This window comes from Platichthys flesus, chromosome 18 (assembly GCF_949316205.1).
Source record: "Platichthys flesus chromosome 18, fPlaFle2.1, whole genome shotgun sequence".
Lineage (NCBI taxonomy): Eukaryota > Metazoa > Chordata > Actinopteri > Pleuronectiformes > Pleuronectidae > Platichthys > Platichthys flesus.
The window spans coordinates 16,971,062-16,986,945 of NC_084962.1; the positions used below are offsets into that span (position 1 = coordinate 16,971,062).

At 38.7% G+C, this 15,884-nt stretch overlaps 1 protein-coding gene across 1 annotated transcript; it reads left to right on the plus strand.

Moving 5' to 3' along the window:
* Positions 1-1,822: 1,822 nt before the first annotated feature.
* Positions 1,823-15,743, plus strand: LOC133973190 (phospholipase B1, membrane-associated-like). Its single transcript, XM_062410895.1, has 42 exons — positions 1,823-1,946; positions 2,537-2,590; positions 2,840-2,900; positions 2,993-3,027; positions 3,122-3,188; positions 3,267-3,318; positions 3,619-3,699; positions 3,811-3,876; positions 3,962-4,011; positions 4,308-4,377; positions 4,525-4,620; positions 5,253-5,327; positions 5,463-5,534; positions 5,680-5,754; positions 5,852-5,912; positions 6,154-6,212; positions 6,812-6,879; positions 6,965-7,008; positions 7,161-7,269; positions 7,450-7,501; positions 7,659-7,739; positions 7,817-7,882; positions 7,979-8,079; positions 8,408-8,489; positions 8,627-8,731; positions 9,121-9,216; positions 9,483-9,554; positions 9,726-9,803; positions 10,826-10,886; positions 12,086-12,144; positions 12,554-12,621; positions 12,711-12,754; positions 13,118-13,220; positions 13,321-13,372; positions 13,465-13,545; positions 13,641-13,706; positions 13,800-13,894; positions 14,162-14,243; positions 14,337-14,441; positions 14,530-14,625; positions 14,724-14,798; positions 14,973-15,743. Exons 1-42 carry the CDS (start codon positions 1,895-1,897, stop codon positions 15,216-15,218), a joined length of 3,213 nt encoding a protein of 1,070 aa, XP_062266879.1. The 5' UTR covers positions 1,823-1,894; the 3' UTR covers positions 15,219-15,743.
* Positions 15,744-15,884: the final 141 nt, after the last annotated feature.

Genomic DNA, 15,884 nt, shown 5'->3' on the forward strand with positions numbered 1-15,884 from the left:
GCTGTCGTAGAGATGATTTAAAAAAAAAGATTATCTTTACGGACACAAAGATTTAGAAGGGAAATCACACATTTCTATCAACACACTAAAGCAGGGGTTTTCAACCGGGGGTCCGCGGCCCCCTGGTGGTCTGCGACAGCATTGCAGGGGTTCCGCGAAATTCGCTTTGATATTTCAACACATTTCCAGATTACTCTTGAATATCGTGAAAAATATTCAAAATACGTAAAATGTGTCTAAAATAATATAAAGGTGATGAGGGGAACCTTGAAACTGGCTTGGGGCTAGAAACTGCCAGTAGTTTTCCCCTGTGCATTTGTGTTAAAGGTAGATGTAGAAAAGCGGTTGAGCTAGGTAGAAAAACTCTCAGGAGGTCTTGAGATGTAGTGTGTATGATGGGAATTTTTATTTTCCCGAAAAAAAGGACCAAAGGGGCATAATTAATAATGAAAATATTAAATAAAACAACAATAACAATTAATTGCAATAACAGTCAACTTTAAAACGTTAGCTGGTTGAGAAACAATTTCTTAGGAGAGCTCTAGACACACACAAACAGAAGTACTGTACTGTACTACTAGTTTTTCTTGCATCATGTGATCCTGCTAATAACCAGGATGATCACCTTTGACGCTTTGTCCAGTTACAGCAATAACCATTCACATGGTTCCACAGGAAGACAACAGAGTGGCGTGATTCCTTAGGTTGAGTGAGGTCAAGGACTGACTCATCAGATACTGTATCAGGAGGAACATTCGTCTGGCTCTGTCCAAACTAAAGAGATCAAACCTACCAGACAACAGCAAATCCAACTCCACATGAACATCCTGGTTATTTAGCTTAAAAAATGTGGAGGCAGGCAGATATTGTTGTGTTTTGTTTCCAGTCTTTGTGCTAAGCTAAGCTAATAAACTGCCGCTGGAGGTGGTTATGTGTAGTGTTCAAGATATGAGGAGCAAAATGTTTCTCATGTACAGAGAAAAAAATATTAGTTTTGTAGCAAAGTTAAAAAGTAAAGATTATCTCATAAAGAAAATATCCTTTGTTTAAAGTTATGGGAAGTATAATTCATGTAAAAGTTAAAGCAGTTACGTGCACAGTTACGTTCAGGAACACTTATTACTTTCACTGGTTTTTGTAAATCTATTTAAAGTTTCTTTGAGCATTTTTTAAAAGCGCTATATACAAATTAAATGTATGATGATAATAGTAATAGCTTTTTTGATACTGTTATGAACTTCTTAAGGTTTAATTCGATTAATTTCTTATACAATCATCGGTTCTACGAGGAGATACAGTTTGTACTTTTATTAAAATGCTTTTTATTTCAGTTAATTTCTTGTGGTTTGAACATGACTTGTTCTACAGGATTTGTCGCGGGTTTGAAAATTAAAGTGAATATTTGTTTGTTAAACAATACTTCATTTTTTCAAAAACAAAATGACATTGAACACTGCCACTGTAGCTTTTGATGTCTCTGTGTGCATGACCAGGAAATGAATATTCTGATGATTCAGTGATATTATATAGAATCATGTTTGAGTCCTTATCTTCATATTTTAGATTGTGACATTTATGGTTGTTCTTATTTATTGCAACCAAATAGGTGAAAGTGAATTTTCCCGACAGTCTATAAATAGCAGCACATTAACCGCTGTTCACTGTCTCTCATTAATAAATGATAAAAGTTCATCCGGGATCTTATCAAGATCAATGTTACAAAACCTTTGGACAATCAGTCTGGTCCCTCCCCTCGGAGCATGGTTATGATACACCTGCCGACCAGGTGAAAGGGATATTGACAAAGATAGAGAGGAGCAGACAGAGAGGAAAGAAGAAGAAGAAGAAGAACAGCTGCACAGACGACCCACATGGACCAAAACTGACCGAGAAGATGCTTCCACGGCTGGTTTACATCGCTCTGCTGAGCCTCACATGGAAAACAGGTTTCTACCACATACAACTTCTCACTGCTGGTTTCCTTTCTTTTGAGTTTGGTTGCTGTTAACATGTAGCTGATGAAAAATCTGACGAGGACGAAGCTGAATGTGTTTTATAGTAAAAATGACAATAAATATATATGTTTTGAGTTTATCTGAGGCTTTTTGACTTTATCTCTTCAGGAAACTTCAAATCTTGTGGTTTTCTTTTTATTTATTTGATATTTGATGAGTTTGGATGAGTTTAATACCTATAACAACAACCAAGGAATAAAATGAGTGTCTACGCTATTCAGTTACAACGATACTCTATGAATATGGTAATATGTTTATCATATATATGAGTTAACAAATAAGAATACAATGCAGGAAAGTTCTTTTATATGCATTAATTAAATTATTCATTTGATTAATTATTGTATTCATATTATACTTATGATAGTTGTTTGTCTCTGAGCATCTTAACCGATGTCCTGTTTTTTTGTCTGAAATATTTGGTGTGGACCTCAGGAAGAATAACTGATACTCAACATCAGTTAATGAGGATCTTAATAAAAGTCATTTTTAAATCAAACATCATCTTCTCATGCTTTCAGTGAGCGGCCTGCCCTGCACTCAGATGGTTGCTTCTCAGCCGCCTCCCTCCACTGGTGAGTCCGGTGTGGACCAGATTTTTTTTTAATGGTTTTGAACGACGTCCTTAAATCAACACAAAAGTTTGATCGAGATGTTAAGATCAAAACTGGTTCACGAATACCTCAGTTTATGTCTAAAATCTGTTAAGTTCTAACATATCTTAATTTTAAGCAGGTAGTTGTATACAGAGTCCAAAGTAACTCATTTATTCAATCACTCTAATCTGTTACTATAGATTCAAATGTTGTTTCTTTCCTGTGAAGTTAACAGCGTCCGGCCCTCAGACGTGGCTGTGATCTCCTCCATCGGACTCCACATGCCCAGGTGAGCACAACTCAACAGTGAACATCAACAGGTCTTTGAAATCAGCTTCACAAGGCCTGTCATCAGACACACTGTGTTTTCTTTCCCTGCAGCACTGAGCTGTCTACAGTGGTATCAAGACTCACAGGTAGATGTCAGACTTTTATTCTATTCTTTTTAGAGGAATTACAAGTTTTGGATTTTGAGGCTAATTTAAACCTGCGTTTGTTTCCGTCTGTCAGAGCTGATGTTGATGTTCAATCCTGCGCTGATCAGAGAGGAAACAAACCTTTATGCCCCTCAACAAAGGTACGGACAGAACATTAAGATGAATACAGTGAAGTACCAGGGACCGATATTTAATCGTATTACTCTGTGTTCTGACAGGACTCTGGTGGAGCAGGCACAGGACGTGTCCCTCGATCTCCACAACAACAAGGTAGGAGCTTCAACTTCTGCTCTCACATCTAAAGGGATGTTTCAGTTTGACCTCTTTTCCGTTTTGTATTTAAATCAAAACTTAAATCAAATAGCTCCTTTATTTTAATGATGATGCATAACACTAGGACATACAGTCTTCAACCAATCAAATATCATATTAGTCTTCTTTCTTGTTTCAGTGACAAGTTCTGACACGCTTGTTTTCTGATTTAAAATCTAATTATAAAAATATAGATGAAAACCCCTCTATTAATTGATGCTGGTGATATAAACAGCTGTTTTTTGTTTCCACCTGCAGGTGACGGATGTGGACCGTGACTGGAAGCTGGTGCTTCTCTTTGTTCCGGTGGATCGTCTCTGCGCCGTCAAGCAGCCGCAGGTAAACAGGGAAATATTATGATGATGTTAATTTCAATATAGATATTAAATGAAACTTGTTGTTTCAGATGAATAAAAGATAAAAGCTTCCCTTTGTTGTGTTTGTGTGCAGGTTCAGTCTGTTCTCCAGACGCTGGTTGAAGAGGTGGACGATGCTCTGCAGCTGCTGAGCTCTCAGGTATATTTCACTTCATAAACTGTATTGTTATTCATTCTTTCTCTGTCACCGTGTTTGCAGAACTTTTTACATCACTGTGTTGTAGTTAAAGCGGACCATCGTCAGCGTTGCATTGTGGGACGGAGAACAGCACAAGTAAGTTCATTTTCCAGTGCTCATCATTCACTTAGTTCTCATATCAACATGTTTCTTCCTCATTGGTTTTACGGCAGCTTTTATTTTGATTTTGAACAACTTGTTTCTTCTTCTCTGGAGCACAGTGTGTAACCTTTAACAAATGATGTGTTAACAGTGAGTTCACATTACATATTATGAGGCTGTAAAATGTCTGTGTTGATCTGTAGTTGACTCAATCTAATCTGCTTTATCAGTTTCTTCTGTTTATCGTAAAAAAAGTGGAGATAGTGAGAGACAATGTGTTTCCCTGATAGGAGGTGCATGGACGCAAACAGTGAAGGAGAAGTCAGACTTCTGAGGACCATGCTGACTCAGTCTCTGCAGGTTTGTGTGTAATTCATCCTCAACAGTTCAGTCCTGCGGATATTTTAGCTGCTGGGAATTTCTGATCTGTGTTGGTGGGAGTATGAACCAGTAAATATGTTATTACTCATTCAAGTTTAACCTTTTTTCTCCAACTGCCCCGAGCAGGAGTCCGTGGGCGAGCTCTTGGTGAAGAGACGCTGGTACAATGACAGAGATGACTTCAGCGTCTCTCTGCAGGACAAACCTCTCATCACCGGCCCCGTGAGTTCAGCTCATATATTAAAGTTCCTCTTACGTGAACTTTCCCTTCAGTCGGACAGTGGAAACTTTCCTACACCGTAAATATTCCTTAATAAGTCAAGGTTTTGGAGATGAATTGTTTTACCTTAGATTTTTAGTGAAAGATCTCTAACGTTAAATACTATTAACATTTAAACTAATGTACTGTCACACATTGATTGTGCAGATATACAATTGCAGGAGAAACTGTTTCTGTCTCTTAAAATACTCAATACTCTAAAATGTTCAAAACACTGGATAAACTAGGAGACGACTGGTAAAGTAACTGGTGCAGGGGGAGCAGACTACAGCAATTACTAGAAAGAACTAGAGTAAATTTAAGTCCGTATTCACTCAGGGTTACAACTTGCTCACAGATCAAAATGTAAAGCAGAACTGTTTCTGTCCGACTGCTTTAATCTTACCTGTTGAAATCAATAAGAAAAGAGCAAACCAGGAATTCTACACATTTGAAGAACGCTGCTCGGTCTCTGAGCCGCTGAACCAGCTCCCGACCAGTGACACACACACAGAGTCCGGATTATCTCACAGCACAAACTACAGATATAAGTTTTAAATCTAAAATTCATTGTGTTCTTTTTTCCCTAAAACAGAGTTGGAGACATGTGTCCGAGGCCGAAGCTACACAACAAACTGATAACCTGATGTTGCAGATGTGGACAAACCTGGTAAGGCCTGACGCACAAACTGCTGTTCTCTCTCACATAATACACACACACACACACACACACACACACACACACATGTAGATTCATTGTTCTCTGTGTGGCATACATGAAGACAAGGAGTTTTCTGTCTTGCAGCTGCAGCCCACAGTCGGCCAACACAACAGAGACGACAGTGGAAACATCATGACACTGCCATGTCCCACTGAGGTGAGGAACTGTGCCACACACACATACACACACACACACACACAGAATAACAAAGATTCTGTATATCAGCTGGACAAAATGTACAGTGTGTGTAAATAATACTAATTGTGCGTCTCCTCCTCCTCAATCTGTGTCCCCGCCCAAGGACCGACCCTTCCTGAGGACGGAGGGAAACTCTCCTTCAAATAGCCCCAGCGATGTGTCTCCTCTACTTCTCCCCGTGAGTAGGGATGTCGAGCCAAATTGAGGCAGTGGCCGTGTTGTTGTTTACTTCCTGTTTAGTTCTGACCGTGGATGTGCTCTGTGCGTCTGCTCAGTTCACAGGAACAGAGATGCCCTGCGAGGACTTCAGCCCCTCGGCCTCCGCACCCTCCTCAGGTAAGATACTTTACACTTTATCAGAATTTAAACTCTCAATTGTCTTTAGAGGCTTTTTGTCATATTTCAAAATACTACTTTGCAGTACTTTAACCCCATTGTACAGTATTTCTAGAAAGTTACATTGCTCTTTTATTATAGTAAAAGAGTAAAATTGATTTACAGTTCTTCTGAATGGCACGTGCTGTCTAATTAATGGAGTCTGATGTCATTCTGACTGACTGTTACTGTATTTTCCCAGTTCATGAGCTCAGGCCTGCAGACATCAACGTGGTGGCTGCTGTGGGAGACTCTCTGACAGTGAGTCGTTTTCTCATTCTCTGTGTTCTACATATTGAGATAGAAACATTCATCTACATTAAGCAAATAGCAAAAATAGAGATTTCATCCTAAAAGACGGATGATGATCTTTCACTCTAAAATGTATTAAATATGCAATGATAGCACCCAGTGAGGTGAAGGACTATTCTTGGGTATTTTAGAATAGCTTTTTAACGATGTAGATTCTTATTCTGCATGTAGTTATGTACAGAGATTGATTAAGCACAGTTTCTGAACTCACCCTGATGCCTAGTAACCACAGTTCGTAGGATTCATAAAGACAGAACTTTATTTGAGTGATAAATGAGAATTGTTGAGATAATTAAACATTAATCAGTGATTTAAAAAAGCTTGATTAGATAGTTATTTGGCTCAGTCTGACAGAAAGATCTAAAGGTCTCAGCGGACCAGTTCATATTACATAATAATGCAGAACAGTGGCCCAAACAATATGATGGATTCTTATTTTAACATCTATGGATAAAGTAGAATCTGATACTGTATGATCTTGTAAATCTAGAAAGTTACGGTTCTGTGTCATCACGTCACGAAAACATTTTCATTTCTTCCTCCATCAGGCGGGGAACGGTATCACAGCCAACAACATCCTGGACGTCCTGCGTCAGTACAGGGGTTTGTCCTGGAGGTGAGTTTTTCCTGGAAATAAAAACCTACAGCTTTCAAATCATTCACTGAGAAAATGAACTTAAAGATGTTATTTTCCTCCTTAGCATCGGTGGAGATGACAACCTCACCAGTGTCACCACTCTGCCCAGTGAGTCTCTCTCTCTTCATAATGTTATGTCCCTCTAATCAATTGCAAACAGGACGTTCAGGTCTGTTTTTGTCACTGTGATGTTCAAGTAGACTTAAAAACACACACACACCTTGTTTTATTACCTAACTGTGTCTTTTCTCTTTTAACAGACATCTTGAAGTATTACAACGGCAACCTGACAGGCTTCTCTGTTGGTATTGGCAAAGAGCAGACTCCTCAGGCTTTTCTCAACCAGGCTGTGGCTGGAGCCAAAAGCGGGTGAGTCCTCCTGGAGGCAGCAGCTTCCTGGTTTTGTTATTATCTAGAAGATAATCTAAAAGAAAATGGGATTTGCATATAAACGACAGTGAAAAACATCTTTAGCTAAATGAGCTTTTAACTGCCAGAGTAAAGACTTTGACAATTCATTGCAATTTTTTGTTCTGTTTGCTTTTTAAGGGACATACCATCACAGGTTCGAACCCTGGTGGCGAGGATGAAGAACGACTCTGTGAGTTCAGAGACATGTATTCACGTGTTTTTACTCTACACTCTAAAATCATGTTGTACTTCAAAACAGAACGGAAACAAGGAACATCCACCTGTAGCTTTGACAGAAAAGTACAAACTGCATCACGTGACCATGTCTCATCTTCTCTCTCGTCCAGAGAATCAATTTTGAAACCGATTGGAAAGTGATCACATTGTTCATCGGAGGAAACGACATCTGTGACCACTGCCTTAACTCTGTGAGTAACCTACTAAGATCAGGTCGCTGTCAGAGGCGTCAACAACACAACATTAAAACGTCCTCTTCTCTTCACAGCTGCTCTATTCTGCAGAGAGTTATGTTCAGAATGTCCGTGAGAGTCTGGATTATCTGCACAAACAGGTAAACAAACCAGACTTTGCACTGGACATGTGGTTTTTCTGTTGATGTTCATTGGTTGAATTGTTTGTTTGCATTAACCGGGCTCGTCCCTGTCAGGTCCCTCGAGCTCTGGTGAACCTGATAGAGCCTCTGCACATCCTCGTCCTGAGGGAAATGCACATGGACCCTTCACTTAAATGTCCAACTTACCTCGTGGAGTAAGTATCACTTCTCTCTGACTTTGGAATGACTTGTTAATTCATTCAAGTTACGAAAGATAAAGAAAATCCACTTAACTTCTATCACTGTCGTTATTCCTTTTAATATATTTCATTTTTTTAAGGACAAATACATATTATATTAACTAAATGTACTATTCTTGAATTCTCTTATTTTACTTAATATATAAAGGTAAGCTTGCTCTGACACCAAGATTCCCATGTTGTTATTAAGTATACGACAATAAACATGACTCCTACTTGTGTAATCTAATAAATAATACAATTCTTACAGTGATTTAGAACCATGTTATCTCTCCTTTGACAGAATTCTGTGCCCCTGCGTTGTTTTGCCAAAGGCCAACTCTAAAGCTCTTCAGATGTTGGAGGACACCAACAGAATGTATCAGGTGAGAAAACACCTTGAACGTCAAATTAATGTCCTCTGCATCTTCCGGCTCCGACTCTGACACTCTCTCTCTCTCTCTCTCTCTCTCTCTCTCTCTCTCTCTCTCTCTCTCTCTCTCTCTCTCTCTCCTCCTTTAAGCGTTCGCTCCATGAGCTCGTGGAGTCCGGCCTCTACGACACTCGCTCAGACTTCACTGTGGTCATCCAGCCTTTCCTCAGGGATATCATTCTGCCCAGACTGCCGGTAACAATGACAACTCAAAGCAAAGCTCTCTGGAGAACCATCAGTCACCTCCTCCATCGTCTATCCAACAGATTCATGACACATTTTAAAGACACTTTATTTAAAGAACAGAGACCTTAACTGGTGGACCAATCCAGGAATGGGGTTACACTCAATGAACACTGTTTCAAGAATGTATTTTGCCAGTACGTTTAATTTTAAAGTTCTTGTATGAGGTGTTTGGAAACCTGTTTTTGTAATTTTCATTGAATGCTCTAGCAGTTAGGTTTTTTTTACATCTTGCACCATCCTGTGTCACACCGGTCAAAATACTCCTACATCTCACTGCTCTGATAAAATAAAACACAAAATAAAACAATATAACACATTTACTTACACATTCTCCGCAGGATGGCCGTCCCGATCGCTCCTACTTCAGTGCCGACTGCTTCCACCTCAGCCAGAAGGCCCAGACGCTGTTCGCTCGCTCCCTGTGGAACAACATGGTAACTCCCAGACAGACAATCACACACTTTCACAGTATTTTATACCAATGTCTTTTTTTATGGATTAATCTAATTTCATGTTTTGTCAGTAAGTTAGTAACGAGATCAACCACTCTTCCAAATAATAGATAAAACACATTCCTCTCTTGCAACCAGCTACATTAAAGTTGATCTTGCACATGATCACGATAATAACACTTATCTTATATGAATTTACCAGTATATTAAATCTATTCTCTCTGTCACCATGCCTCCTGTTTTCCTAGCTGGAACCTCTGGGCAACAAAACTACCATACAAGATTTTACTACAGAGATTAACCTGAAATGTCCAACCAAGGTAAAAACATTGTGATTAAACTGAGAATTGAATATTGATTCATGTCTCCTAGTTTCTCTAATGTCCCGGCTGTGAGGACTGCAATCATAGGCTTTGATGGGATGTAGGACATTACTATATTTTGAAGCTGTTGTTATCTAATGTGGTTTCTTCTCTGTTCTCTTCTTTCAGACTTCACCATATATTCGCACCTTTAACAACAGCGATTACAGATACACTGGTCCCCCCCCAACACCTGGACCCATAACAGTAAGCACCTCCTGTCAGAGGAGAGTAGGACTATGGAGGATGTTAGAAAAGATTTGTTACAAAGTTTGACCACTATTAAGTGAAATATAGCTAAATTTTCTTTGAATGTGAAACAACAAAGAAAGATTGATTGACCGATATGTTAATTGATGGGAAATAAATCAACTAATTTATCATTTTAAAGTCATTTATCAAGGAAAAATCGCAATAATTTATTGTTCCAGGTCTTTATAAAATGGTCATTCTATGGAAAACGTCATTTTTTGACTTTTGACATGATAATATTTTTCCATCTTAATTTTAAATTTCTATCTTTGATACTTTGCAACAATGGAGGGTACAAATATAATGAATTGCATCAGCGCTTGTTCAAAACTGCCTGCAAATGAATAGAGATTCACCTCAAAACTTTTTTTTGTACATATTAAAACATACTAAAAATAAAATTAAAATATTTCATAAAAGTTCTTTAAAATAACGTAAGAAGTAAAGTATCACCATTGGTAAACAAAATCTGGTAAATGCAGTTTTTAAATAAATGCGCAAAAAAGAGAACATATCATTAAGCATATGCAAGTTTAAATGTTAGAAGGAAAAAAAACGTTGAGACTTTCCATAAGAAGACGTTTCTGTAGAATGACCCAAAGTTAAGATTTGCTGCTTTTCTCTGTCTCATGAAACTATAAGTTGAATTAAGGCTTCGAGGTCCTGGTTGGACAAAATAATCAATGCTATTTAACTCTTATAAACACCTTAATGGAACTAATAGTTTGCTGCAACCGAAACACTTGCACTGAACTCACAGTATGAATGAAGCAAAGTTCAACACTAGTGAGCACCAATTATGTTTCGGATTACCACAATAATTCATTTTATTTTATCCATTTCCATCACATCGCAGAAACATACAACAGACAAACTCATTCAGGTGTTTGTCCCTTCGATAGAAATATGCACAGATCTAATGATTAATCATTTCAGGAAGATTCATCTTTCTATCGTTTGCCTTTTGTCCTCTCCAGAACTGGGGGAGTGACTTCTCCTGTGTGGACCTCGTTCCATCTGACACTGTTCCAACTTCAGGTGAGACGATAGTCATCAGTTCATTATCAGCAGACAGTCGTTATGGGATTTGATGTCCTCTTCTATCCAGAGGCAACAAGCTGAAATGAAGACATGGCGCTGTACAAACACAAACTGTCAGTGAAAGTGATGGAATGAGCAGCACCATTCATCAACTGCATTTTCTCAATATCCTACGAACAGAAATGAAATGACACCAAGATCATTTAACAGATAATCACATGCACATAACTAGGGTTGCAAAATTCTGGGAATATTCAAAGTTTCAAAATTTACCATTGGAATATACGGGAATATATGGGAATATACGGGAATATGTGGGAATTAACTAGAGTAAACGGGAATAAAACTGGAAATGTTGTGGGTAATTTTGTACTTACTATATTTGCCTTGTCATATTAAGACAAAGCTATAAACATTATGTTTTATCATAGGATGATTTGAGCCCTGAGGAAACTTTGGGCACTTGACTAAATTCATCTGCATCTTTGTGTCGTTCTTAACAAAGGCCTTTGCACAGTATTTGCAAATGTACACAGCCTTTCCTTCTACATTGGCTGGGGTGAAAAGTCTCCACACATGAGATTGTTCTGTAGAATAAGATGAGAAAGAAGTTTGTAAAAAAACACTGATGCAATGCCAGAGATATAACAGTTAGCCAAACAATTTGAATCGTCTGTAAAAATATTTTTCAATTGATGGATAAATGAATAGTAATAGGCTAGATGGACAGATGAACAACCCTCAATCAGCATGCTAATATATTTTCCCCGTTATGTCATCGAAACTTACCTGACTAGTCCTGCACACTACAGCAGGCCTCAATAGCCCTGCTGTAGTGTTCAGGATGCTGGGAACTATCTCTGCATGTGATAGAGAAATGCACAGTGCAGGGTTGAAATTCAATGTGCAGCGTGTATCTATCAAATAGAGTTTTGAATGATTTATTTAGTGCTCATCGTTTAATTTGCCTATTTTGTTTTTCTTCCAAATTCCCAAAATGAACTTCCCATAGAAAGTTTCCGGAAATTTACCGAAAATGCTCCGCCCCTTTGCATCCCTACACATAACATACATAGTGGCTTTAAACTCTTTTTCCCCAATTACTGAAGGAGATGGTATAAATGTGACATAACACAGGAAGGATGATTGTGGTTTTATCTTGATGGTGAATCTCTTCTATGTTGTTTTATCTGTAGTTAACCAGCTGAGACCAGCAGACATCATGGTGGTGGCAGCGCTGGGAGACTCTTTAACGGTGAGAGTCAGAGCACAATGATTTCCATTTGATTGAGATTCACCAAGAGATGAAAGCTTTTGAAACAAGTCTTTAAATAAATGATATAATAGTAGCATATAAATAAATGCTTAACAGGTTATTAATTAGATTTTTTTTATAGTATCTAGAGTGTGTGTGTGTGTGTGTGTGTGTGTGTGTGTGTGTGTGTGTGTGTGTGTGTGTGTGTGTGATTGTGTGTGTTGGTTATTTTATGTCATTGAACTATGAACTCTCTAATCAATTCATTATCAGCCAGATAATTCCCATCAGTGATAAACTTCTCTTTTATGTTCTGGTTGTTTTTTCAAATCTCCGTCTCCGTCTGCTGTCTTCACGATGTGGTGCTGTTTTTCTGTGTCTTCACTTCTGTGGCTTGTTCTGTTTACAGCTCGGCACTGGAGCGAAAGCAAAGAACATCTTCAACATCAATAAAGAATATAAAGGAGTATCGTGGAGGTAACAGGAGTCTTTGTGGTGTAACTAACAGCCATTGTTATTGTTAAATTTCACAAATCACACAAATGTTTGTTGGGTTTTTCTTGCAGCATCGGGGGGGATAAGGATCTTGAGAGTGTCACAACTCTTCCAAGTGAGTTTAGACTTTTTAACCACGTTACTGGAAACTTTGGCAATATGATCTAGATCCCTGACACGACAACTGAACTTGTAATTGTAGTTTGGTGTAGTTTGTCCCTGTGGTTACACTTAGCTGACATGAATGTAGTAACAAGAGAGTTTATGTTGAATCCTTGCTACTTGCAGTAGATGGTAAAATAATTGTGGATGTTTTAACGGAACATGGGCAGGATTTTTCCTAGTAGCAGAATGCACAAGCAGGGTACGGCCCCTCGAGAGGCAATGGTTTCCCCAATGATAACTTCAGGAAGCCATACATCTTCAGTTAGCTTTAGACAAGTTGTTTCACAGTAGGATATTGGATCTTTCCCCTCAGACATCCTGAAGAAGTTCAACCCCTCCCTGAAGGGCTTTTCTACGGATACGGTTCTTTCCAAACAGAAGGGCTTCAACATGGCTACACCTGGAGCTAAAACCTCGTAAGTGCACACGTCTTTTTGGTTCCCCCACATGAGTAAAACCTCCGAACACACCAGATGTTATTTCTCACCTCCTCCTGCTTGGATTTGTTCTGTACAGAGAGATTCCAGCACAAGTGCAGGATCTCATCAAGGCCATGAGAGAGGATAAGGTGAGACGTCCTCAAATACGACTTTACTCTCTCCTTGTCTCATTCACACAGTGTGAAACTTAACTCTGATGTTGCTCATAAATCCTACACAGAAGGTGGATTTTGAAAAGGACTGGAAACTTGTGACAATATTTGTCGGGGGAAACGATCTTTGCCATTATTGCATAGACCAAGTAAGTGCTGTCAACGTTTTCTTACTTTACAGAAATATATTCTTTTCTGCAAGTTCTGAGATGGCAATATTAAAGTCCTTTACATATTTCTACAGAATACTCTGTCACCTAAGAACTACAGCCACAATCTTATGGTTGGCTTGGACATGCTCCACAAAGAGGTGAGTCACATTAACTATATAGAATTAATCTAATCTCTAAAGTGGAGTGTATTTTACTGTCTGTACTTCACCTTTATCTCTCGGAATCTTCAGGTACCGAGACTGTTGGTCAACGTTGTGGAAATTTTGGAGATACTTCCTTTGAAAACAGTTCATGGGAAGTCACTGCCCTGTTCTCTAGTGCCCAGGTTTGTTTTGTTTTAATCTGAGCGGAGGTTTCTGGCTTGTTTTCCATTATCTTAAATATCATTTACAATAACAGTACATAAAAAGTCTACAAGATCCTTTCTTTGGGGATATAACTGTACGTTTATATATGTTATAAAGAACAAGCTGTAAGAAAAGTACTTGATGCTATAATCAGGAGGAAAAGAGTTAAACGTTAACACAATATCCTCATCATACTTTTTCATTTCAAACGTCACTCTTTAAACAAACAAGTGTTTCTTTTGCAGGACCAGTTGTCCCTGTGTCATTAACCCAGTTGAAAACTCCCCGGAACTTGAAGAGATAAAACTAATCAATCATGAATACCAGGTATAAGCTTTTCCAATCAAAATTAACCAAAAATTCATGATAAGCAAATTAATCTGAACTCTAATTTATTCTTTTTATTAATCTCATTCCTAGATTGAGATCCAGCATCTTATTTCTGGAGATCGCTATGAGGGGAAAGAGGATTTTGCCGTCGTCCTTCAACCGTTTCTACACAATTCCTTTATCCCTCAATTTGGAGTGAGTTGCAGAGGCAGACGTATCAACACAAGCATCCACACACAAATAATGAAAGGTGCTCACGCTGAAAATCTGATCTTTTCGCCAGAAGGGAGAGGCGGACCCGAGTTTCTTCTCCGTGGACTGTTTCCACATCAGTGAGCGAGCCCACGCTGAGATGGCCATCGGCCTTTGGAACAACATGGTGAGTGCTGGGCGGTAACGGACCAAAGTGAAGCTGAGGGACCATGTGTTTTCAAGTGTATTTTGATTTGAGAGAATTTCTCTTTCTGTCTTAAACAGCTGGAGCCTGTCGGGAGAAAGCAGTCGTACAACAACTTCACGTACGATCGCTCCAAGATTCACTGTCCCTCTCAGGTATGAGGGGAGATTTCAGACAACAATCCACCACATCAGTCAATAAATTACACAAATTCATTAACTGCCTTTCCATATGCTTAGTTATTTTGTAAATTAGTTTATTTATTAAAACAGCTTGGGCATTTTTTTCAACGGTTTTCAAAAAGTCTAAATGTTTGACCTTCCCTACAGGCCAGTCCCTTCGTCTTCACCAAGATAAACAGCCTTCCACCTCCACCAGTAATCCTCCCACCTACTTCCAGTCCTACTTCAGCCGTCCCAGTGCTGAAGTGCCCCTCCTCTCTAGCCGTGTGGGTGCCAGTGGTCGCGGGACTCATCGGTTTACTGGCTGGCAGCATCGTCGCCTTCATGCTGTTCTCCTGCAGACGGAAAGACAAAGTGCACAGAGGAGTGGAAATGAAGGCCACCAACTTTTAATGCCAACTTTCTCATTGTCAACAGAAGCTCAAGCCTTAAAGCTGCATTAAGCCATTTTTATAAGATCATTTTTTAAGAGGACAGAAAGTAGGACAGTTTTTACTCTTGCTACTTGTTCAATTGACATTATTTGGTTCATCACCTCTTACCAGAACCATCTATGACTTTTTGTTTTGCCAGATGTTTGTCTCTCTCCTGCAGGTTTGCTGTATGTGATTTATTTAAACATAGACAGTAAATGAACATTCAGAAAGTTGTGGCTCAACACATAGGAAATAATATGTAGGAAAAACAGTAAAGGAATAAAACCTGCAAAGAGCTGTATACAGGTTTGTTATTCCTCTGTTGAACTGGCAGTACTGTTTCAGGTACTCAAATAATGAAACGCTAGTTTGAAAAATAATCTCTTAATTGCACAAGTATGTAAAATATGTGTCATTTTTTTTGAACTGCATAGAAATTGTGAAATATTCCAAATGTAATTTTTTGAAATTGCAGACTTTTGTACATTTGCCGTTATCATTTCTATTTATTGACAAAATAAAAATTCTAGAATAACCAAGTGAATCGTTACGTGTTTACTAGTCAATGGTGATGGAACTTCACAAGGCACTGAACTACATCTAGTTCGTCACTCTTTTTGCAGCGTGTGTCGTCAAATTGATG